Genomic DNA, 23,387 nt, shown 5'->3' on the forward strand with positions numbered 1-23,387 from the left:
TCCCAAAGTGCTGGGATTATAGGCATGAGCTACCGTGTCCAGCCCTGTTTAGTCTTCTACCATTAGAATATATTAGCTGTGGATTTCATCAGATTGAATAAGTTCCCTTCCAAAAACTCTCATGAAAATGTGTTTTTGGGATTTTGTTAAATGCTGTTTCATAGCTATTGATATGATCATGTGACTTTTGTCCTTACTAATATGGTATATTGCACTGATTTTTGGATTTTAAACCTACCTTGCATTTCTGGGATGAATCTCACTTGGTCATGGCGTATAATCCTTTTTATTATTGCTAAATTCAATTTGCTGTCATTTTGTTGAGGATTTTTGCATCTGTCTTCATAGGAGATACTGGCCTGTAGTTTTCTTTTGTTTGGTGTTGGCATCAGGGTAACTGTCTTCACAGAATGACCTGGGATGTGTTCTTTCCTCTCCATGAGCAGTTATTATTTTTGAAATAATTTAATTAGGCTTAAAAATCGATTAGATATGTCAACACTTTCTCAGGTTTATTTATTTAATTCATTCATCTAATAAATATGAATGAGCACCTGCTATGTAGCCAACTGCTCAAGGCACTGCAAGTAAAGCAGTGAACTAAATGTAAAAATCTTTGCCCGCATGGAGCTTATCTTCTAGTGCAGGGCTCTTCCGTATAATTTTGCAATGGATATATTCTTTGTGCTGTCCCATTGAAATGTGGCAAGTATGACTGAGGAACTAAAATTTAATTTTAATTGCTTTACATTTAAATTTAACTAGCCACATGTTAGTACAGTTCTAATGAGAGGAGACAGGATAAGTATGGTAGATAGGATGTCAGATGGTGATAGCATAGGGAAGAAAAAAGGTCAGGAAAGAAGAATTGGAGTTTGCAGTTCTAAATAGGATGAATAGGCAGAGCCTTATTGAAGGTGATATTTTAGCAAAGATGTAAGCAAGTGAGAGTGAGCCATGTGCATATATGAAGTAAGAGTGTTCCAAGTGAGGAATAGCAAGTACAAAGTTGAGAATGTACCTGGGGCCAGGCGCTATGGCTCACACCTGTGTAATCCTAGCACTTTGGGAGGCTGAGGTGGGTGGATTGCTTGAGCTCAGGAGTTTGAGACCAGTCTGGGCAACATGGTGAAACCCTGTCTCTACCAAAAATACAAAAATTGGCTGGGCATGGTTGTGTGTGCCTGTGGTCCCAGCTACTTGGGAGGCTGAGGTGGGAGGATTGCTGGAGCTTGGGAAGTCGAGGCTGTGGTGAGCCATGATTGCATCACTGCACTCCAGCCTGGGTGACAGAGTGAGACCTGGGCTCAAAAAATAATAATGAAAAAGAGAATGTACCTGTGATGTTGAGAAATAGCAAGGAGAACAAAGTAGCTGGAATGGAGTGAGTGAGGAGGGTAGGTTACAAAGTCCTTTTACCTTTTTAAAGGGCTTTGGACTTTACCTTGAGTGAGATGGGAAGGCGTTGGAGAGTTTTCAACAGAGGAGTTTTATGATCTGACTTAATAGTTTAAAAGGATCGCTGAATTCATTTGTCATTTGTAGAGTATAGGGATGTAAGAATGCCAAGTGATGGTAGCACAGAGGGTGGGAAGTAGTTGGATTTTGGATATATTTGGAAGATAGATCTAAGGGTGTGGACAATTCCTTCATAGAGGTTTACTGTAAAAGGGAGCAGAGAAATGGGGTGGTATAAATTGTCATTAATCTAGGATGTATTATCAGGTATAATGATGACTTAGATCATCATAGATAACATGTTTGTAGAAAATCTGAAAGAATTTATAAACTATTGGTATTAATATGTGAAGTTGGCAAGACTTCTGGACCAAGGTCAGTGTACAAAGTTTAATTATAAATTTATGTACCAGTAACATTAAAAAATTTAAAAGGATACAATTTCTAATAAGCATCAGAGATAACAAAAACTTCTAATAATATCAAAAGTAAAATTATGGTTAATTAGTTATAACACATCAGTTTTATTCTTTTGCCTATTTTAATTTTTGATTGTATCTTTTATTGATGTTTAATACTTAAAATATTTTAAAAATGTGAGCAAGTGTATCTAAATATTTGTATGCATATGTGTATCATATAAACAATATTTTATACATCTTTCCCCTCTTTGTGTTTTTCACTTATATCCTAGAAATCAGTCTGTAGCACTGTATTACTCCATTGTGTGGATGTAATATTTTTTCAGCTAGTCTCTAATTACATGATTATTTGGATTGTTTTCAGCTTTCTGTTATTCTGAGTTTGTGTTTGAAATACAGTATTTCAAACACAAGGGAAAAAGGAAAAAAACTTTTGTTGTTACAAATAGTGCTTCAGCGAATAACCTTGTGAATATATTTTGTTTTTCTGTTTTTGTTTTGTTAGAGTAGCTTTGGAATAGATTACTATTAGTGGGGTGGCTGGATTAAGGAGGAAATCCATATAGAATTTTGTTAGATATTATCAAGTTGCTCTGTACTGGGGTTGTACCATTTTGCAGTCCCAGCAGAAGTGTATGAGAGTGCCTGTTTTTCCATAGCCTCACCAACATAATATGTTGCTGTCAAACTGATTTTTGCCAATCTATTAGAGAAGGAATGGTATCAAAATAGTTTTTAACTTTCAAGTTAATATTAAAATTTTTTTAATTAAAAAAGTAGGTATATGCTTATTAAAAAAATTAAAAATAAGTGCAAAAAGTGAAAATACTCTCAATTTTCTTCCATTCTCATTTGCTCGGTATAACATGTATATTTCATGTGACACAGACAGTACATGCATATACATACACACACTTACTCGTTTTTAAGAGTGAGAATGGGCCGGGTGGGTGGCTCATGCCTGTAATCCCAGCACCTTGGCAGCCTGAGGTGAGCATATTGTTTGAGCCCAGAAGTTCAAGACCAACCTGGGCAACATGGCAAAACCCTATCTCTACAAAAAAACAAAAAAATTAGCTGGGCGTGTTGGTGCAACCTGTAGTCCAGCTACTTGGGAGGCTGAGGTAGGAGGATGACTTGAGCCCAGGAGGTTGTGGTTGCAGTGAGCCGTGATTGTTCCACTGCACTCCAGCCTAGGCGACAGAGTGAGACCCTGTCTGAAAAAAAAAAAAAAAAAAAAAAGAGACTGCATGCTGGAAACTGTCAGGTACCTTTCCCAATATGGAGAACATTTGTTACTATATACTCTTCTGTACCTTTTGAATTTTGTAATATGGTGGATATATTGCCTATTTAAAGAAGAATTTTTTTTAAATTACCAAGGACAAATGCAACTGTTAGGGGCACTCTGTTACCTTCGGAATTGAGATTATTTGTGGGGTGAGGATATTCTCATATATATTTGAATATTAAAAATTAGTAATACAGCACATTTTGGGAAATATCTTTAAAATTTATTGGTAGTTTTGAGAGGTAATTTTCTTCTATGATTTTAACACACGGACTCAGTAACTGTGTCAAGTATGTTGTTTTTTTGTTCTTTCCATGCAGAGGATACATGGTAATGGGTGATTCTTTCAATACTTCCTTATTCAAACAAACTTTTCAAAGAGTCTTTACCAAAGACATGCATGGACAGTTTAAAATGGGCTTTGGTGGTACGCTAGAAATAAAGGTAAGAACCAAAACTTGACATGTGCGGTATGTTATCAAAAGACAACTTATAGGCTTGAGTGTAATTCTAAAATGCCATTAATCAAATGTAATATTTACTTTCAAAATTGTGGTTATTTTATATTGAAACCTGAGTTAGAGATTTTCTTCACCAGAAGAGTGTCATCATTCAATGTGTGAGACTTTACTTGAGCATTTCTGAACAATTGTTAGAAAAGTAGAACAATATTGGTAAAATATTCTTTAACTTTTCAATTTTTTTCTTTATATAGGGCTTAGCTCTTTAAAGTATGTTTTATCTTCTTTTTTTTGAGACAGAGTCTTCCTCTGTCGCCCAGGCTAGAGTGCAGTGGCATGATGTTGTCTCACTGCAGCCTCCGCCTCCTAGGTTCAAGTGATTCTCCAGCCTCAGCCTCCTGAGTAGCTGGGACTACAGGTGTGTGCCACTGTGTCTGTCTAATTTGTGTTTTTAGTAGAGACGCAGTGTCACCATGTTGGCCAGGCTGGTCTTGAACTCCTGACCTCAGGTGATCTGCCTGTCTCAGCTTTCCAAAGTGCTGAGATTACAGACATGAGCCACCACGTCTGGCCTGTTTTATCGTTTGTAGAGCCAAATCTATTTATGTTAGTGCTAGGTTAATGATAGGAATTGTTATCTAACTTAAGAGGAAACTGTTTTTTTAAAAAAAAAAAAAAAAAGGAAACTTTTTTACCTTTCGGATAATCAGTAATTGTTTTATGATTAGTTGTTATTGCATAATTCTATCATTTATTTCAAATTTGGATTTAAAATACCCAAAGGCTAAGTGCTTCTAATCCTAATTGATTCTTATTAAATTAACTCTAAGCACATTACTTTTGAATTTTCATTAAATATTTATTAATCTTGTTTTATTGAATGCTTGCTATATGCCCAACATTGCTTGGGAAATTACAGAGATGTCTAGGGATATCTAAGGTACACGTCTTGCTATAGAGAAACTTAGCATTCTCTTGATAGAGAGGCAGGAAAAGAAAACGCTGCATATAATAGAATGACATAATGGTAAATTATAAAAACACTATAAAGGTTTAGAGAAGAAAAATGAACATATATAGGACACAATTTATTCTAGACTTCTAGAGGAGTGTGACTTATAGTTTTTTTTTTTTTTTTTTTTTGTTTTTTTTTTTTTTGAGATGGGGTTTCGCTCTTATTGCCCGGCTGGAGTGCAATGTCATGATCTCAGCTCACTATAACCTCTGCCTCCTGGGTTCAAGCAATTCTCCTGCCTCACCCTCCTGAGTAGTTGGGATTACAGGCATGTGCCACCATGCCCAGCTAATTTTGTATTTTTAGTAGAGATGGGGTTTCTCCATGTTGGTCTGGTCTTGAACTCCCGACCTCAGGTGATCCACCTGCCTCAGCCTCTCAAAGTGTTGGGATTACAGGCGTGAGCTACCGTGCCCGGCCACAGTTGTTTTTTTAAAGATGTTAGAGGATATTGCATTTTATTCAGGAACCCAGTGTGAGGAGAGGCATAGAGGTGAGAATCAGCATTGTATGTTTGAGAAAACTGCCCAGTGAGAGTAGATGCTTTGTATTTGAATGAGGGGAAATAGCTTAAATTTGTGGGAGCTGGCTGTAGTGTGGAGACACATGTGTAGGCAGAAGTCATTAGGTATTTTGGGTAAGATTCATCTGACAGTGGTATTCTGCATATGTCAGGAAAAAGAATCTCAAGTAAGAAAACAAAAGTAAGCTTTCCAATTTTTTTTTTTTAGACAGAAGGTATTGTGATAGCTTACATTTTGGTGGCAGGAGAGACTGGGGGGAGACCAATCTTGGTGACAGATTTTCTATGGGAGGAAAAATAGAATAGGGTGTCTAAGGTTTTAGATTAGGATATGTGAATTTTGGATGGGTAGGTAGAAGTGTGAAGTCAGGATGAGGTTCCCAAATGGAGACCTCCTATGTGCTAATGGAAATAGAAGGTTAAAATTAGGTTGGTGCCAGATTTTAAATTTGACAGTGAGCATAGAAGTGCTTATTGATTGATTATTTTTCATGTTAGTATATTTTCATTGGCTTTGAGTTTTAAATATAGATGAATATCTTATATTCTTATACACCTGTAGTTGAACATTTGAACGTATCTTTGAGGAAACCGAACATGCTGTATTCTTATTTTGCAGACCTCAAGGGAAATAAAGATTTCAGGAGCTATTGGACCCTGTGTGTCACTCAATTCTAAAGGACCCTGTGTGTCTGAAAATGTAAGTTGTGTTTATTCTTAAAAGAAAATACAGGACCAGGAACTGTGGCTTGCACCTGTAATCCCAGGTACTTGGGAAGCTGAGGCAGGAGGATTGCTTAAGCCCAGGACTTAGAGACCAGCTCAGGCAACATAGAGAGACCCTGTTCCCCTCCTGTTATTCCCCCAAAAAAGAAAAAAAGAAGACACAGCGAACGCACAGGACAGCACCAACAAAAACTTGGGGTGGCAGCCTATAGCATTCCTTTCAAAATTCTTATATTGATTGTTTTATGTAGTTCACCTCCCATTGGTATACCTCTATTCATGGTTGCTCTTTCTGCATACCCTTTTCGCATCCATCCCTAATTAAAACTTTTGTACTGTCACCAGTCTTCTATTTTTTATGCCTAAATTATGTCTTGCCCCAGTGTGCCTAAAAAAAAAAAACTAATGATTTGGAAATTTGGAGACTTCTGAAAGTCAAAATTAGCTCTAAATTGATTTTTGGTACCAGAATTTTCAAAAAAGTAACCAAATTAGCCAGATTTGGAATTTCAGTTCTTTATGTTCTTTTTATCCAATTTAATGGAAGTATAATGTACTCTAAAATGGTAGAATCATGTAGCTGTGGAGAGGATGATGGGACAAATAATACAAAGTGGGTAATCAACTTTAAAAATGACAAAGCTAAAAAATTAATATGTATAAGCAGTTTGCGTGGTAAAGGTCTGTCTATATCTATGACGTTTTCTTGGGAATCAGAGTGCTTAACAATTCTCATCCAGAGAACATGTGTTCGTAAATGCATATATTATATGTTAAATCAGTTTCTCTTTATACAGATCAAGTAGTTGGATAGAAGGATAATGTTAGTTGCAATTACTTCATTAAATAGCATATACTTTTATTTTTTATTTTATTTTTTTTGAGACGGAGTCTCGTTTTGCCGCCCAGGTTGGAGTGCAGTGGCGCCTTCTCTGCTCACTGCAAGCTCCGCCTCCTAGGTTCACGCCATTCTCCTGCCTCAGCCTTCCGAATAGCTGGGACTACAGACGTCCGCCGGCATGCCTGGCTGATTTTTTGTGTTTTTAGTAGAGATGGGGTTTCACCGTGTTAGCCAGGATGGTCTCCATCTCCTGACCTTGTGATCTGCCCGCCTCAGCCTCCCAAAGTACTGGGATTACAGGTGGGAGCCACTGCACCTGGCCAAATAGCATGTGCTTTTAAAGAGAACAGTATGAAGAACTTATATTAATACTTTTGTAATTTACTTAGCAAGAATTTAAATTTTACTTTTATTATGTAAAAATTATTTTATTTTTTATTATGTAAAAATGCTTTATTTTATAATATACTTATGGTCTTAAAATATTTTAAGCTCTTAACATTGTTGAATTAGTTTGAAACATGACTTTGTTTTTTCCTGTGGTCTTTTTCCTTTTTCACTTTAATATAAAATTAATAAATTGTGTCTCTAGCTTTCAAACATGCTATATTTTATTTTTACAGGAGATAGGAACAGGTGGCACATGTCAGTGGAAGATATGTGGACTTAGTCCCACTACAACCTTAGCCATATATTTTGAGGTTGTCAATCAGGTATGACTTTCTACATCTGAATATCAAAACGTACATTTGAATAAGTACTTACTTTAGGCCATGAATAGTTCATATTTTTTTCCTATAGTAGATATAACCCAAAATTTATTTTCTGTATTGGAATTTATATTTGTCGTTTTTTATTTTTCAAGGCTAAACTCCTTGGTGAGAGGACATATTGTAATAGAAATGCAGGGAAACCTACAAACACCAAACCTTGAGTAGCCCAACTTTTAGTCTGTTTTCTTTCTTTCTTTTTTTTGAATATAAAATTGAAGGATAAATGCAGTTATTTAAAATTCTCTTCTAGCTACACATTTTTGCAATTAGATGTCTAGCTTTTCCTAGTTGTCAGAAAGTATATATGATATATGAGTCTTCCTACAAGAAGGTCTAATATGTCAAAATCCATAGAAAAAGTTTGGAAAGTAATCGTATTTGGAAAGATTTTTTTTTCTGCCACAGGAGATAATTAATCACATTGAAGAATAATACAAATTACTGACTTATTTATTAATAGTTTTTAGGCATAAAATGAACCACAAAATATTAACAGTCAGCTTTCCTAAGGCAGGTGCAATAGTTTTTTTTAAACATTAAAATTTATAAGAAATATATTGACTCTTATTGACAAAAACAAAACAACACACAAAAACAAAGCAAGAATGTCTGTTGTCAGAATGCATGAATAAAGTTTTCCTATTGATTACTTGTATTTCTTTCTGATGATAATTATTATATATTGCTATTAGTTTCTTCTCATTATTAATCTTTCATTGGTTGGTTGTTCATCATATGATTATGTTCCTAAAAGTTCTGCTTTCATCTTCTATACCTAGGGGAGGAGGACTTAGCTCAATTTCTGTTTATCCAGTTATAAGTTGAACATCTCAGATCTGAAATCTGAAATGTTTCAAAATCTGGAACTTTCTGAATGCTGGCATGACACTCAAAGAAAATGCTCATTGGAGAGCATTTTGGATTTTGGATTTTTGGATTTGGGGATGTTCAATTGGTATAAGGCAAATATTCCTGAGTTTAAAAAAATACAAAATCCAAAACATTTCGGGTCCCAAGCATTTTGGATAAGGGATATTCAATCTGTGCAATTTGGCTTAAATGGCTTCACTTAGGAATTGTCTTTTAATTTCTTTGTGCTCTCCCTTTTCTTTGTTCTTTCATGTCCCTCTGGCTTATATATTACTTGAAAATTGATTTCCTAGCAGGACTGACTTCTCTCATTCTCGATTATTTTCCTCCTCTCCAAATTAATTTCTCCTCTTCTGTGTAACAAATTATAACTGTTTTGAATGCATTGGAAATAAGTATCCTTCTAATCAATTTTAGAATGAATTATTTTTAGTGCTAGGACATGTAGCCTGTGATTATATGACAACAACATAGTAAATTTTGCTTAGGTTTTACTCCATTATATTTATACAGCATAATGCTCCAATTCCTCAAGGAGGGCGTGGTGCAATCCAGTTTGTGACTCAGTATCAGCATTCAAGTGGGCAGAGACGCATCCGAGTGACCACCATTGCTAGGAAGTAAGTTTTATTTTGTTAGAGATTTGATTTTCATATCACAGGTATCTGGGTTGTGTTTCCAAACTGGATTCCTATTTTGGGTGACATCCATGACTAGCAAGTGAATATTTGTGACTAATAGTATTTTATTTATTTCTTTCTAACCCAGCTTATTTGCTACAATATGCATTACTAAGAACCATAAGAGCAATTTTAAAAAGTACTTCTAAGACACACCCTTCAAAATATTATTTTATTTACCTCATTCCTGTGAGAGGAGAAAAATCAGATATTTACCTATAATAGTCAATAATAATATATATAATCCATTATGTATATAAATGATATAGCACAGTAATCACATTACTTTTCAATTAGTGATAAAAATTCTTAGCTATTTTGTTTTCAAGTTTTATTAGTCATTTAATTCATTTATTATGTCATTACTCAGCTTCTGCTTTGTGGAGTAGGTTCTGTTGTAGGAGAGTATGAATGCGGAAGCGGTGAACATACTTAGCCTCCTGCTATATGACAGTGTGGTATAGAGTCATCCTCACATTGTCTGTGGTAAAGGGCCAGTTGTGTTTTTTTTCCTAATCCTTCGGGTACAGATGCTTTTATTAAATACAATAAAAATGAATTACTAGAAAAATGAAATTTTAAAAAGTGATTTAAAACAAACTCCCTGTTTTATATTATTAGATTAGTAAGATAGAAGATTATTTTGTGAAGTTGCTCAGTTTCTAAATATTTATTCTCAGTTCCTCTTTTGACTTCATGTCACTGGTTCACATACCACACTTTGACTAGCACTTGTTGAGACCACAAAAGGTAAAGTCTTTATCTAACAGATTCAATTACAGGGTAGTATTTTGTGTCACATAGTCATGTTCTAATTTATTGATATAGGCAGGGTCCCCAAAAGGGAATAATAAGGCCCAACAGATACCTTTTCTTATTCCTGTCTTTGTGATAGATTTTCCAAATAAGGCATGTATTTGTTCATGGGCTCTTTGCCCAGCATTTGCAGAGACAACAAATTTAACTGAATTTAGTACCCTTATTTTTATTAAGAATTACGAATAAATTATTTCTCTGCTACTTTGGTATCTCTGTGTATTTGTGAAGTATAAAACAAAAGGAAAATAATTGTGGAATGAGTTTAGTTAGGAAGAGATTTTTTAGATGAGGTGAATCTAGAAATGAACAGGCTTTGGTCTTTATTTCTGTTTGTCTTGAACTTGGTTGTCTGGATAGGAAAAGTGTTGATCAGTAAACTTACCCAGTTTAGTCATGGTCTCAACAGTGGACAAGGAAGGCATTTGTAGCTCTCATTTTCATTAACTGTACTTAAACTCTAGCTTCATTCCTGAAAATCTTAAGACTTTTGGTGAGTGATGGACATGAACACAACATTTGAACTGAGTATTAGCTGTATTGGATGATCTATTACTTAGCACAGGGTTGTACATAGATTTAGTGTTCTGTTCTGTTACCTTGCTTTGACTTAACATCCTGGAACAATGTCAAGGGGATACATTATTCATTTGAAGAAAAAATGTCAGCTGAACCTTCCCTTAGATTTATTCAGATTTCAGATAAGGAACTTGGAAGTACTGATTCTTGGCAAACTTCTCAGTTTATTTATGGCTCTCAACATGTGTGTGTACACACACACACACGTGTGCTTACACATTAAATTTGACATTCTGAACATTTGCTTAAGGAAACAACGACATACCAAATGAGGGACTTTTTACAACTTACAAAGTCACTGGTTTATACTATTCAAAAATGTCTTGGAAGACAAAGAAAGTCTGAGCAACTGATCCAGATTAAAGGATACTAGAGAAACATTACCACTAATGCCAATGTGTGATCATGGACAAAATGCGAATGTCAGGGAAAAATTTTGCTTTAGAAGCCATCATTAGACAATTGGGGAAATATGAATATGGTCTCTTTCTATATGATAATGGCATTATATCAGTGTTAGATTTCATGAGTTTAATAATTGGAGCTATATAAGAAAATTTTTTGTTCTTAGGAGATACACACTGAAGTATTTCGGGCAGAAGGTCATAATATCTCCAACTTAATCTAGAAAAGTTCAGCAAAAAATGTGTATATAAATGGAGAGAGAGAATGATAATGCAGATGTGTTAAAATGCTAACAATTGATGAATCTAGGTGATGGTTATATAGGAGTTTATTCCACTCTTCTTACTGTCTTTATGTTTGAAATATTTTTAAAATGAAAATTTTAAAAGGTTAGATTACTCTTTCAAGAGACAGGGTGCTGTCTTATGAGAAATATCATGGGCTTATATATTTTCAGTTTGAACAGAATTTATGAGGCTATTTGTAGAGACATATGTGTGTTATGGTGCCATTTATAGCATTGTGGCATTGTGTCTTACCAAAAGCATCCATCTTTTCAAGTTAACTTATCCCAACCATTTCCAATGATCAGAGCACCTTGTTTTGTTTTGTTTTTTGTTTTTTGTTTTTTTAAACTAGGACTATGACTTTAGGGGCCTAGACAAGTGTTTTTGTTAAGTGAATAAGCCATATGAAAATAAAGGCTCCTGAGAAGACAAAGTTACTGTATTTTTCATGTAGAAAATGACTTTGATCTAGGAATTTTGGTTTAAACTAGTTGTAAGAATCACAGTGAAGGGATACGGGAAATGTAGAAGACAGATTTTTACAATGTCAAGAAGCCCTTTAAACTTGACTTTAAGAGCCCACCTTTTAATTTATGTCTAAACAAATAATAATTAGTAAATTTGCATGTGTTCACTTGGAATGTATTTCCTCTCCTGCACCATTATATTTTCAGAATTAAAAAAGTCACCTTTGTAGTTCAGTTTAAAGCAAATAAATATCGTTATTCAAGTTTAGAAAGTATTGATTCAAACAGTGTTGTTTTAAATTCTTTGATTTTTAAAATTAAAACTAAAATAATTAATAAAACACTAAACCAAACTATTAGTATAATCATGAAGTCTTTAAATTGCATTAAAACATAACTTTCAAAATTACCAATGTCTTCTTTTACACATTCTCATTCTTTTTTGCTTCTTACTGTTTACTACACTGAGATAATTCACACGTTTCAACCATCTGGGAAACATTTAATAATTATTTTGCTTATTGAAAGAAAATTAAAAATACAGAAGGAAGGGAGAAGAATTTTAAACATGCTGCTGCCTGAATTCCCTTAGGATCACTCATCACTCTCACATGTAAAAGTGGTTCAGCACTTACTTTCAAGAAGTCTATAAGTATGTCTGGCCAGTCACTATATCTGAAATATTAAACAAACAAACAAACAAACAGATAAAATGTATTGCTGGGTCTACCCAGGATCAGTTTGATCTGAGTCTACCCAGGATCTGTTGGATTTATACAGCATTTGGATTTAATAAATTGCTGCTATTTTATGTGTAGTATCAAATTAATCCCTTAGACTGAAGTTTTTACTTATTAACTTTTAATTGGTTTTAGTCAGTGTATTAACATGGAAATAAAAGAATACAAACTAATTTTAATTATTTGATTTTTATCACTAATGATTGAAAGACCAATGAGAAACTTCCGACACTTTATTCATTTTCCAGTGGAATAAACAAGAATTACTTAGGTTGAGAGAAAACCTTTATTTTTGTATTTCTATATTTCTGCTTTAACAAAATTAAAGAAATGAAATTTTAAAGTTGGATATAGGGACTTGCATATCTATGTGTGTGGGCACACATATATCCTATTGTTTTTACTTGTAAAAATCTTTTATTGGCCAAGTGTGGTGGCTCATGCCTATAATCCGAGTGTTTTGGGAAGGCTGAGGCAGGAAGATCACTTGAGTCCAGGAGTTGGAGACTAGCCTGGGCAACATAGTGAGACCCTCATCTCTGAAACAATTGTTTTAAATTAGCTGGGCATGGTGGTCCGTGCCTGTAGTCCTGCTGCTCAGAAGGCGGAGGTGGGAGGATTGCTGGAGCCCAGGAGTTTGAGGTGAATCATGATTGTGCCACTTGAACCATGATTGTGCCACTTGAACCATGATCATGCCACTTCATTCCAGCTTGGGTGATAGAGTGAGATCTTGTCTCTTAAAAAAAAATCTCTGTTTTTTAAAAACTTCCTTATTTTATGACTTTAAAGTTTTTTTTTTTTTTTTTTTTTTGAGACAGAGTCTCACTCTGTCGCCCATGCTGAAGTGCAGTGGTGCCATCTTGGCTTACTGCAGCCTCTGCTTCCCAGGTTAAGGCAGTTCTCATCTCCAGAGTAGCTGGGATTATAGGCATGTGCCACCATGCCTGGCTAATTTTTATAGTTTTAGTAGAGACAGAGTTTCACCATGTTGCTGAGGCTGATCTTGAACTCCTAAGCTCAAGCAATCTGCCTGCCTCAGCCTCCCAAAGCGTTGGGATTACAGGTGTGAGCCACCGCAACCAGCCTAGAGATAGGGTCTTGCTGTTTCCCAGGCTGTACTAAAACTTCTGGGCTTAAGTGATTCTCCCACCTTAGCCTCCTGAATAACTGGGACTATAGATGTGTGCCACCATGCTGACTGGACTAGTAAAAATATTAATATTTTAAGGAATGTGGTTGGAGAGCTGCCTTTACACTTACTTCGGAAGATTTCTTTAGGTTTGGTTATATTTTTCTGAAAAACAGTGAATGCTATACTAAAACTGCTATTAGTGATTTAAAAAAAATGCTAATTTGAGCCTGGTGTGGTGGCTCACGCCTGTAATCCCAGCACTTTGGTAGGTTCAGGTGGGTGGATTGCCTGAGCTCAGGAGTTCAAGACTAGCCTGGGCTACATGGTGAAACCCCATCTCTACTAAAATACAAAAAAGTTAGCCGGAGCCTGTAGTCCCAGCTACTCAGGAGGCTGAGGCACAGGAATTGCTTGAACCCAGGAGACAGAGGTTGCAGTGAGCTGAGATCCTTCCACTGCACTCCAGCCTGGGTGACAGAGCAAGACTCTGTCTCCAAAAAAAAAAAAGCTAATTTGTCTAAGTAATATTGGAATTTTGAAATATTGAAGTAGGCTGGGCGCGGTGGCTCACGCCTGTTATTCCAGCACTTTGGGAGGCCAAGGCAGGTGGATGACTTGAGGTCAGGAGTTCAAGACTAGCCTAGTGAACATGGTGAAACCCCCTCTCTACTAATGTTGTGGGAATCAGGAGACTGGAGAGACTAGTAAGTAGAACAGGAGGATTTTATTGAGTGCACTCAAACCCAGTGGATTAACATCCAAAGCCTGGGTCCTGAACAAAGACAGGGCTTGGCTTATCTACACACTTTTGAAAGGGGGTTGACTAGTTTGAAACAAGCTTACAGTGGCGTGAAGCGTAGTGGCACGAAAGCTCATGTACAGAGGCAGAACAAAGGCAGTTAATTAAACTTTGACAGGTTCATAACTCAGGCTTATGTGTGACTCCTGCTATGTGGCCCAGATGGCTGTTATCTAGGTTTGCTCAAGAGAGCCTTGCACAGGCTTATCTCATAACCTTCGCTGTGGTGCCTAGATGGTTGCAGTCCAGTCCTGCTCAGGCATGTCTCATGACCTTCGCTGTGCTGCTCAGATAAAACAGACTACTTGAAGTTGCTAGTTATAGAAAACAGGAATCTGTAAACTCATAGGTTTACTCATATCATAAGAGAAAGGAAAATTTGTTTCTCTTTTCCTTGTGTTTGAGGGAGTGCTGGGAGGGTCTCCAGAGCACATTCCTTTGAGCCCTGGCTTCTTGGATAATGTTATCGATACTTTGCCTGGGTCTGGGCTTTGCCTGTTACTGCCTTTGGGATGAGTTAGCCTAATACCTAAAGCTTGTTTCCTTCTCTTTTTTAATTTTATTTTTCTTTGTTTAATTTCATTTTTCTTTGTTTAATTTCCTGCCTCACTAAAAATACAAAAAATTAGCTGGGCCTGGTGGCAGGTGCCTGTAATCCCAGCTACTTGGGAGGTTGAGGCAGGAGAATTGCTTGAACCCAATAGGCAGAGGTTGCAGTGAGCCGAGATCGCGCCATTGCACTACAGCCTAGGTGAAAGAGCGAGACTCTGTCTCAAAAAAAAAAAAAAAAAAAAAAAAAATCGAAGTAGTTTCTGTATCTTTTATCTTTTAAATTTAAATTTGTGTGGTAGCCAACTATGATATTGTGGGTATAATAATTCAGCAGCATTTCTATGCTTTCTTATTGTCTTTAGCTGGGCAGATGCTCAAACTCAAATCCAAAACATTGCTGCATCTTTTGATCAGGAGGCAGCTGCCATTCTTATGGCCCGGCTAGCAATATATAGAGCAGAAACAGAAGAAGGTCCAGATGTGCTTAGGTGGCTGGACAGACAGCTCATTCGACTGGTAAGAAATAAACACTGTGCTTTTCTAAATTTGTATGCTTTCATTTATAGTAAATGTTTGTTGCAGATAATCTCTTTCAAAGTACTTAACAGTGTATCTGAAATACTGTATGAGAAACTCCTATTCAAATTACTGAGACAGTAGCACAGTAATGAATAGTAGAACTCATTAATCTCTTCCAGTAAACTAGATTGCCTTTTTTCCTTAAAATGTAAGAGTGACAATTATGTAACCTATTATTTTTCTATTCTTATTGGCTGGAATGAGGTTAGTTCCCAATTTAATTCTATATTATTGTAACAATTTTTATTGCTTTTTTACATATTTCTTCATTGCTGTGGCTTTAGTTTTTTACTTTCATTTTAATGGAACTATTATATGTGCATCTCTTAAAAGAAATTGGGCCAGGAATGGTGGCTAATGGCAGTAATCCCAGCACTTTGAACCAGGAGTTCAAGATCAGCCTGGGCAACATGGCGAAACCCCTGTCTCTACAAAAAAAATCGGCCAGGCATGGTGCTGTGTGCCTGTAGTCCCACCTACTCCAGAGGCTGAGGTGGGAGGATCACTGCAGCCCAGGAGGTTTGAGGCTGCAGTGAGCTGTGATTGTGCTGCTGCATTCCAGCCTGGGCAACAGAGTGAGACCCTGTGTCAAAAAAGAAATGAACTGGGGTAGAAAAATTATGCATATTAACATGCAAAATATAGACAAGTCTGTTTTATCTGGTTCTAGATTACCAAGTCGTGTGCTAATAAAGTTAGTAGTAGTGTTGATTTACTTAGATTTTTAACATGCCAGAACACCATTACTGTATTTGCATTATGACATAGAGCACTTGATTAAGCTTAGTTCCTTTTTTTTTTTTTTTGAGACAGGGTCTCACTCTGTCACCCAGGCTGGAGTTCAATGAGATGATCATGGCTCATCATAGCCTTGACTTCCCCTGCTCAAGTGATTCTCCCACTTCAGCCTCCTGAGTAGCTGGGACTACAGGCACACACCACCACACCTGGCAAATTTAAAATTTTTTTGTAGAGATGGAGTCTGCTTATGTTGCCCAAGGTGGTCTGGAACTCCTGGGTTTAAGTGATTCTCCCACCTCATTCTCCCAAAGTGTTGGGATTACAGGCATGAGCCACCATCACCATACCTGGCTAATTTAAAAAAATTTTTGTTGAGACTGTGTCTCACTATTTTGCTCAAGGTAGTCTCAAACTGCTATGCTCAAGCACCCCTCCCACCTTGGTCTCCCAGAGTGTTGGGATTTTACAAGCATGAGCCACCACACCTGGCTAAGCTCAGTTCTTAATGCTCCATTTTTACTTAGCAACCTCTGGCTTACTCTTTGAAGGTACTTCTTTATGCACTCTTTAGCTTAAACACCCTGTTGAGAACTCTATTTGCTAAGCTGTCGAATTTGTGTCCAGTGGCTTTTGTGTGGTTGGTGTAGGCTTTCATGTAATTTTAAAAATTCTTGAGTGAACTAGACTTGTTTTAAAAAGCTAGCCATTTTTGTATCATCATTCAGAACTTTTTTGATTTCACCTCCAAGAGTTTTTTTTATACTAGTACCTCTTTGAAAAAAGCAGCATTATGACGATATTACCTTTTCTTTTAAAAAAAAAAAAACAAGAAAGATTAATCCTCTCATAGGGTCCACTATTGATGGGACACTATTAGCACAAATGCCAACACAGTTCCTTCAAGGTGGATCTTTTGTTTCCAGATAGATATAACATTAAATATATTTTGACCCTTGCTTATTTAGGATAGCAGAAAAGCTTCTCTTTGTAGCAGAAATTTTCCTTGAATTTCACTGTTATTTAGAAATCTGACATGACATCATTGAAACCTGTTAACTTGTCAATCTGTAGAGAATCTGTTATTTTTCAGCTTATTATACACAGATGTCTCCAGCATCATGTGACATGTCATCAGTGCTTTGACTTATTGTACTGTTTTTAAATGGGACCTTTTCAATTTCTCAGACTACATCTTTTTTTTTGTTTTGAGACAGAGTTTGGCTCTTGTTGCCCAGGCTGGAGTGCAGTGGTGCAACCTTGGCTCACTGCCACCTCTGCCTCCTGGGTTCACGTGATTCTCCTGCCTCAGCCTCTGGAGCTGCTGGGATTACAGGTGCACACCACCATGCTGGCTAATTTTTTGTATTTTTAGTAGAGATGGGTTTCACCATGTTGGCCAGGCTGGTCTTGAACTCCTGACCTCAGGTGGTCCACCTGCCTTGGCCTCCCAAAGTGCTGGGATTACAGGCGTGAGCTACCGCACCTGGCCTCAGACAGCATCTTGTCCTAGCATTTTCACTTACTGTGATTTTACATATTGGCAATATTCTTTTCTCAACAACTGTGTGACTTTTCCTTTTCTAGGTAATAAGTTGTACTCTGAAATAGCTTGCTTCCTTAGTTTTTTCACTAATTGTGACTTTGTCTCAACAAATGCTTCATTGTTTAGAGATTCTAAAAGCTGCTTGATGTAATCAGCACCTTTTGCTTGTCAAATGGCTGTGATTTGTAGTAAAGGGCTTTTTCCATTTTGCCAGAGGTATTGCTGAATTGGTAGGTTGTCATATATGACACAAAATTGAACAGTACAACTTGGATTACCGTCCCATGTAAAACCTACTGATTTTCCTTGTAAAGGTGGATTTTTTTTGTATGTCCCTTGTTGCATGAATACACTGAAAGGACTCAGATGATTGTAATTCTTCAGAATTATCAGGATTCTCTGGAGACTCATGTCTAGAATTGTTCTCTTTTATATCTTTTATCTCACATCTTAATTTTGAGATTGTTTTTTAATTTTTGTTTTCTTTCAACTTTTAAGTTCAGGCATACACGTGCAGGATGTGCAGGTTTTTTGTATAGGTAAATGTGTGCCATGGTGGTTTACTGCACAGATATCCCATCACCCAGGTATTATAGGCCAGCATCTATTAGCTATTCTTCCCAATGCTCTCCCTCCCCTCACTCCCCACAGGTGCCCAGTGTGTGTTGTTGCCCCCCATGTGTCCATGTGTTCTCATCAGTCAGCTCCCACTTGTAAGTGAGAGCGTGTGGTGTTTGCTTTTCTAGTCCTGTCTTAGTTTGCTGAGGATAATGGCTTCCAACTCCATCTGTGTCCCTGCAAAGGACATGATCTGGTTCCATTTTTTTTTTTTTTTCGAGAAGGAGCCTCGCCTTGTTGCCCAGGCTGGAGTGCAGTGGCACAATCTCGGCTCACTGCAACCTCCTCCTTCAGGTTCAAGCAACCCTCCTGTCTCAGCCTCCCAAGTAGCTGGGATAACAGGTGTGTGCCACCACACCCAGGTGATTTTTTTTTGTATTTTTAGTAGAGATGGGATTTCACCATGTTGGTCAGGCTGGTCTCGAACTCCTGGCCTTAAGTGATCTGCCTGCCTAGGCCTCCCGAGTGCTGGGATTACAGGTATGAACCACCACGCCCGGCTAGTCTTGTTCCTTCTTATGGCTGCATAGTATTTCATGGTGTATATGTACCACATTTTCTTTATCCAGTCTATTATTGATGGGCATTTAGGTTGATTCCATGACTTTGTCTCACACCTCAATTTCAAAAATTGCCACATTATTTGACATGTTTGTAAAACATAAGCACTAATGTAAAACAGAAGGGCCTAGTAATTAATTAAACGAGACAACTGCAAAAAGTACAAAATTACATAAACCTCACAATGTACTTTACTTCTAATCTACACATTCTACATTCTGCAGCATTTACAACAGCAGCAGGGCAGTTGGGGCTAGAGACCAGATTAGTCTTGTGGCCCCATTTTATGATAATGACTGAAGGAAGCAAGGGCTTCCTGTCATGTTAAAGGTATCCAAAACAGATATGGTGCCAGCACCAATTTGGCTCTGTAATGCACACTGTCTCCAAAACAGTACCCAAAAAATGATGTTCCTTTTTAATTAAAGTTACTCTAGTAAGTCATCAAGGAAAATAAAACATATTACTATGCTAAATTGAGGGAAAGAAATTTATTAGTATAATTTCCTAGATTTTTGATTAGGAAAAAACTTAACACAAGTTTTAATACCTAAACAGTATTAACTTTTTCTCTATTTGTGTTGCTGTTGTAGTAATAGCTAAAAATTCAGCAGTGAAGTTATCAGTACAAGAAAATGAGGCTATCCTAGAATAGCTACTGAAATTAAAGTGCGTTATCACCTGAGTCATTTATCACATAAGATACTGGTATCCACACACGATTTACTGCCTCTATTCTCAGTCCCTTGTTCGGATCCATTGTGCATCCAACTTCAGGGATCTGTTCATCTCTTTCTTTCTTTCTTTTTTCCTTTCTTTCCTTCTTTTGAGATGGGATCTTGCCATATTACTTACCCAGGCTGGACTTGAACTCCTGGGCTCAAGTGATCCTCCCACCTCAGCCTCCCAAGGAGCAGGAACTACAGGCCTGTGCCACTGCTCCTGGCTTCCTTTTTGACTCCTGGCCTTTTCTGTTTCACAACTTAAAATTGATGGCTGATTCATCTTTGACCTTTGGTTTACCCATCAACCACTAATTGCATTCTCCCTTCAGCTGCATTGCTAGCCATCCTGGGTAAACACTTCATCTAATCAGACTTGACTCAGGAAATCTTCTGTCTTAAGACTATTGGGACTTTCCCTGCAAGCCAGGTTTTCTCTTGCTGCACCAATGGGATGAAACACTTTAGCTTTACTGTTTTTACAGATACCGCTTTTGTCATTACCATTTTCTTATAGAGGTTAGGCATTGACCCCTAGGGTCCTTTTATGTGGCTGCCTTTATGCATAAATAATTACTGAATTAAAGAAGGAATTAGCCTTTTTGTAAGGGATGTTATTTTCCTCAAGAAAATCATTACTGTTGCTTTATCTGCCCAGTTTTATTACTTCTGAATAACTCAAATAGTGGGTCTTGGATATACCTTCTTTATGCTTCAGTCTGTTTTCCACTGGTATTAGTGTTTTGGTTGGGTTGTAAATAAGGACTGCTCCTCGTGACTCAAGTAGTTGATACTAGAACATTTTACAGGTGTTCAAAAAATTGTTTTTGGCTGGGCACGGTGGCTCACGCCTGTAATCCCAGCACTTTGGGAGGCCGAGACGGGCGGATCATGAGGTCAGGAGATCGAGACCATCCTGGCTAACACGGTGAAACCCCGTCTCTAATAAAAATACAAAAAATTAGCTGGGCGTGGCGGCGGGTGCCTGAGGCAGGAGAATGGCGTGAACCCGGGAGGCGGAGCTTGCAGTGAGCTGAGATCGCACCACTGCACTCCAGCCTGGGTGACAGAGCGAGACTCTGTCTCAAAAAAAAAAAAAAAAAAAAATTGTTTTTTTCTTTTTCGAGACAGAATCTCGCTCTGTCTCCCAGGCCGGCTTGCAGTGGCACGATCATGGCTTACAGAGTAGCCTCAACCTCCTAGGCTCAAGCAATCCTCCTACCACAGCCTCTCGAGTAGCTGGGACTATAGCCACGTGCAACCATGCCTGGCTAATTTTCAAAATTTTTTGTAGAGACAGGATCTCACTATGTTGCCCAAGCTGGTCTCAAACTCCTGGGCTCAAGTGATCCTTCTGTGTTGGCCTCTCAAAGTGCTTGGATTATAGGCATGAGTCAGCACACTTGGCTCAAAAATTTTTTTTTTTTGGAGACAGAGTCTTGCTCTGCCACCCAGGCTGGAGTCCAGTGGCACGATCTCAGCTCACGGCAACCTCTGCTTTCCGGATTCAAGCAATTCTTTTGCCTCAGCCTCCCAAGTAGCTGGGATTACAGGCACGCACCACCATGCCTGGCTTATTTTTGTATTTTTAGTAGAGATGTGGTTTCACCATGTTGGCCAGGCTGGTCTCGAACTCCTGACCTTGTGATCCACCCGCCTTGGCCTCCCAAAGTGCTGGGATTACAGGTGTGAGCCACTGCGCCCGGTCACAATTTTTTTTTTTTTTTTTTTTTTTTAATAGCGATGGTTGTCTTGCTATATTGTTCAGGCTGGTCTCAAACTCCTAGGCACAATCTTCCCACCTTGGCCTCCCAAAGTGCTGGAATTACAGGCGTCAGTCACTGTGCCAGCCTTTTTGGTGTTTTAAGGCACATGTTGAGCTTTTTTGTTGTTATCTAAGAGCTCTTTATTTGTTGTGAGAGACACTTAGTTAAAAAAATCCAAATATTTTAAGGTGAGTTATTAATTACATTGGGGCAATGTGGTGTTTGTTTCTGAAATTTAGATGTTTTTTCTTTTGGTTTTGTCTCTTGGTAAGTCTATAAGTAATATTATAATTTTATTCTTTATCAAGTATCTGCTTCCTGATGATTGGTAACTTCTTGTAAATAGAATATTTATAGGCAACAGTGTTAGCCGTTATTCCAGGAAATAAATTACTAACACATTTTATTTTATTTAGTGTCAGAAATTTGGAGAATATCATAAAGATGACCCAAGCTCCTTCAGATTTTCAGAAACTTTCTCCCTTTATCCACAGGTAAGTAGGTAAAAGGTCCATATTCTTTTCTTTTCTTTTTTTTCCTTTTTTAGAGACAGGCTCTCACTATGTCATCCATGCTGAAGTGTAGTGGCTCCATCATAGCTCACTGTAACCTGGAACTCCGGGGCTTAGCCTCCTGAGTAGCGAGGACTACAGGTGTGTACCACCATGCCGAGCTAATTTTTTTTTTTTTTGGTAGGGATGGTTTCCTGCTATGTTGCCCAGGCTGGTCTTGAACTGTTAGCCTCAAGCAGTTCTTCTGCCTTGGCCTCCCAAAGTGCTAAGATTGCCACATCCAGACAGACGCATATTCTTTCCTTGTGTGGCCAGTAGCATTGAGCCTCATTTTTCCTTTTTTATTGCTCTTTTTATGGTATCTATTTTATTGGGTTATTCTTTTTGTTAGGTAAGTTTTGGGATAGCTAAGAAATTAATATTGTGCTACGAGTAGTTGGTGAAAAGTATATAATATTTTTATATTGGCCTTGCAAATAGTCATTTATTTGTGGTGAATAGAGACTTACTCTGGAACCCTGCAGTGGGTAGAATTAGGTGTAAGGCTGGTTAGTTTTCCATTTGACATAAGGGGACCTAATTATAGTGGTACCAGAAGGACTTCATCTGAGGTTATTTTACCAGTTAGCTAGTCTTGCAGTATAGTATCATCACCTGAGAACAATTTTATGGGGCCAGACCAGATAAATAGAAAATAAACTCATTTGATTTACCTTACAGAATATTTTCCACCTGGAGCAGTGGAATCTATCCCTCCATCTTCCTGTTGATTTGGTAGATATTTTTAAGTCTGTGTGTTTAGAGTGCTATGTGCAGGGAACTTTAGGAGGATACAGGTGACTGACATGGATCCCTCTTACAAGGAGCTTTTAGTCTAAAGGGTGAGATGTGAAATATACATAAACAACACAGAACAGAAAGTGAGAAATATACAGAATTTAAAGGAAACTTAAAGGAGTCCTTCCAAATGGATGATTTTATATATCTTTTGAAGGAGGAGGTGGCCTTTTAGCTTAACTTGGAAGGATGATTAATATTGAGATGTGGAAATTCATATTTTTGCCCATGAGAACTTTGTTTAAAGCATCAGCTTTCTTTTTCAGAGCTGCTCTGTTTTTTTTTTTGTTTTGTTTTTTTGTTTTGAGGATCCTTTATTGTTGATTGATCTATAACCCAGAAACTCCATGCTTACAGAGGAGAGACTTCCCTAAAACCTCTGGTGAGATCCTGGAGAACCAGGAAAAGGCAAGGTCTGCTTGTCTTAAGGCATGTAAAATTCTTTGTTTTGTCATTTTTGTAGCAGAAACTAATAGGAAAGTGATGGAGGACATTAGCCTAAGTATTTGACTAAATTCTGCACACTTTCTCTTCTCTCCCTGCCTCAAGCCTTCTTGTTGGGCTTTTAGATCTTCAGAGAGATCTGGACATTTCCATCTTTCTCCCTTTCTTGGAAATAGGAAGCAGAGGACCCTGGAATACTTTTTGTCTTGGGTTTTCAAAGTCTG

The 23,387-nt window shown here is 37.5% G+C and overlaps 1 protein-coding gene across 1 annotated transcript in view; it reads left to right on the top strand.

The window, feature by feature from the left end:
• The window catches only part of SEC23A (SEC23 homolog A, COPII coat complex component), a 71,166-nt gene that overhangs the window by 32,546 nt on the left and 15,233 nt on the right, over window positions 1-23,387 (top strand). Inside the window, exons 10-15 of the mRNA XM_019010017.3 lie at window positions 3,492-3,615; window positions 5,790-5,870; window positions 7,361-7,450; window positions 8,894-9,000; window positions 15,203-15,356; window positions 21,787-21,864. Coding sequence (XP_018865562.1) covers window positions 3,492-3,615; window positions 5,790-5,870; window positions 7,361-7,450; window positions 8,894-9,000; window positions 15,203-15,356; window positions 21,787-21,864 — 634 coding nt within the window. The remainder of the gene's footprint in view (window positions 1-3,491; window positions 3,616-5,789; window positions 5,871-7,360; window positions 7,451-8,893; window positions 9,001-15,202; window positions 15,357-21,786; window positions 21,865-23,387) is intronic.

Source organism: Gorilla gorilla, chromosome 15, assembly GCF_029281585.2.
Source record: "Gorilla gorilla gorilla isolate KB3781 chromosome 15, NHGRI_mGorGor1-v2.1_pri, whole genome shotgun sequence".
Lineage (NCBI taxonomy): Eukaryota > Metazoa > Chordata > Mammalia > Primates > Hominidae > Gorilla > Gorilla gorilla.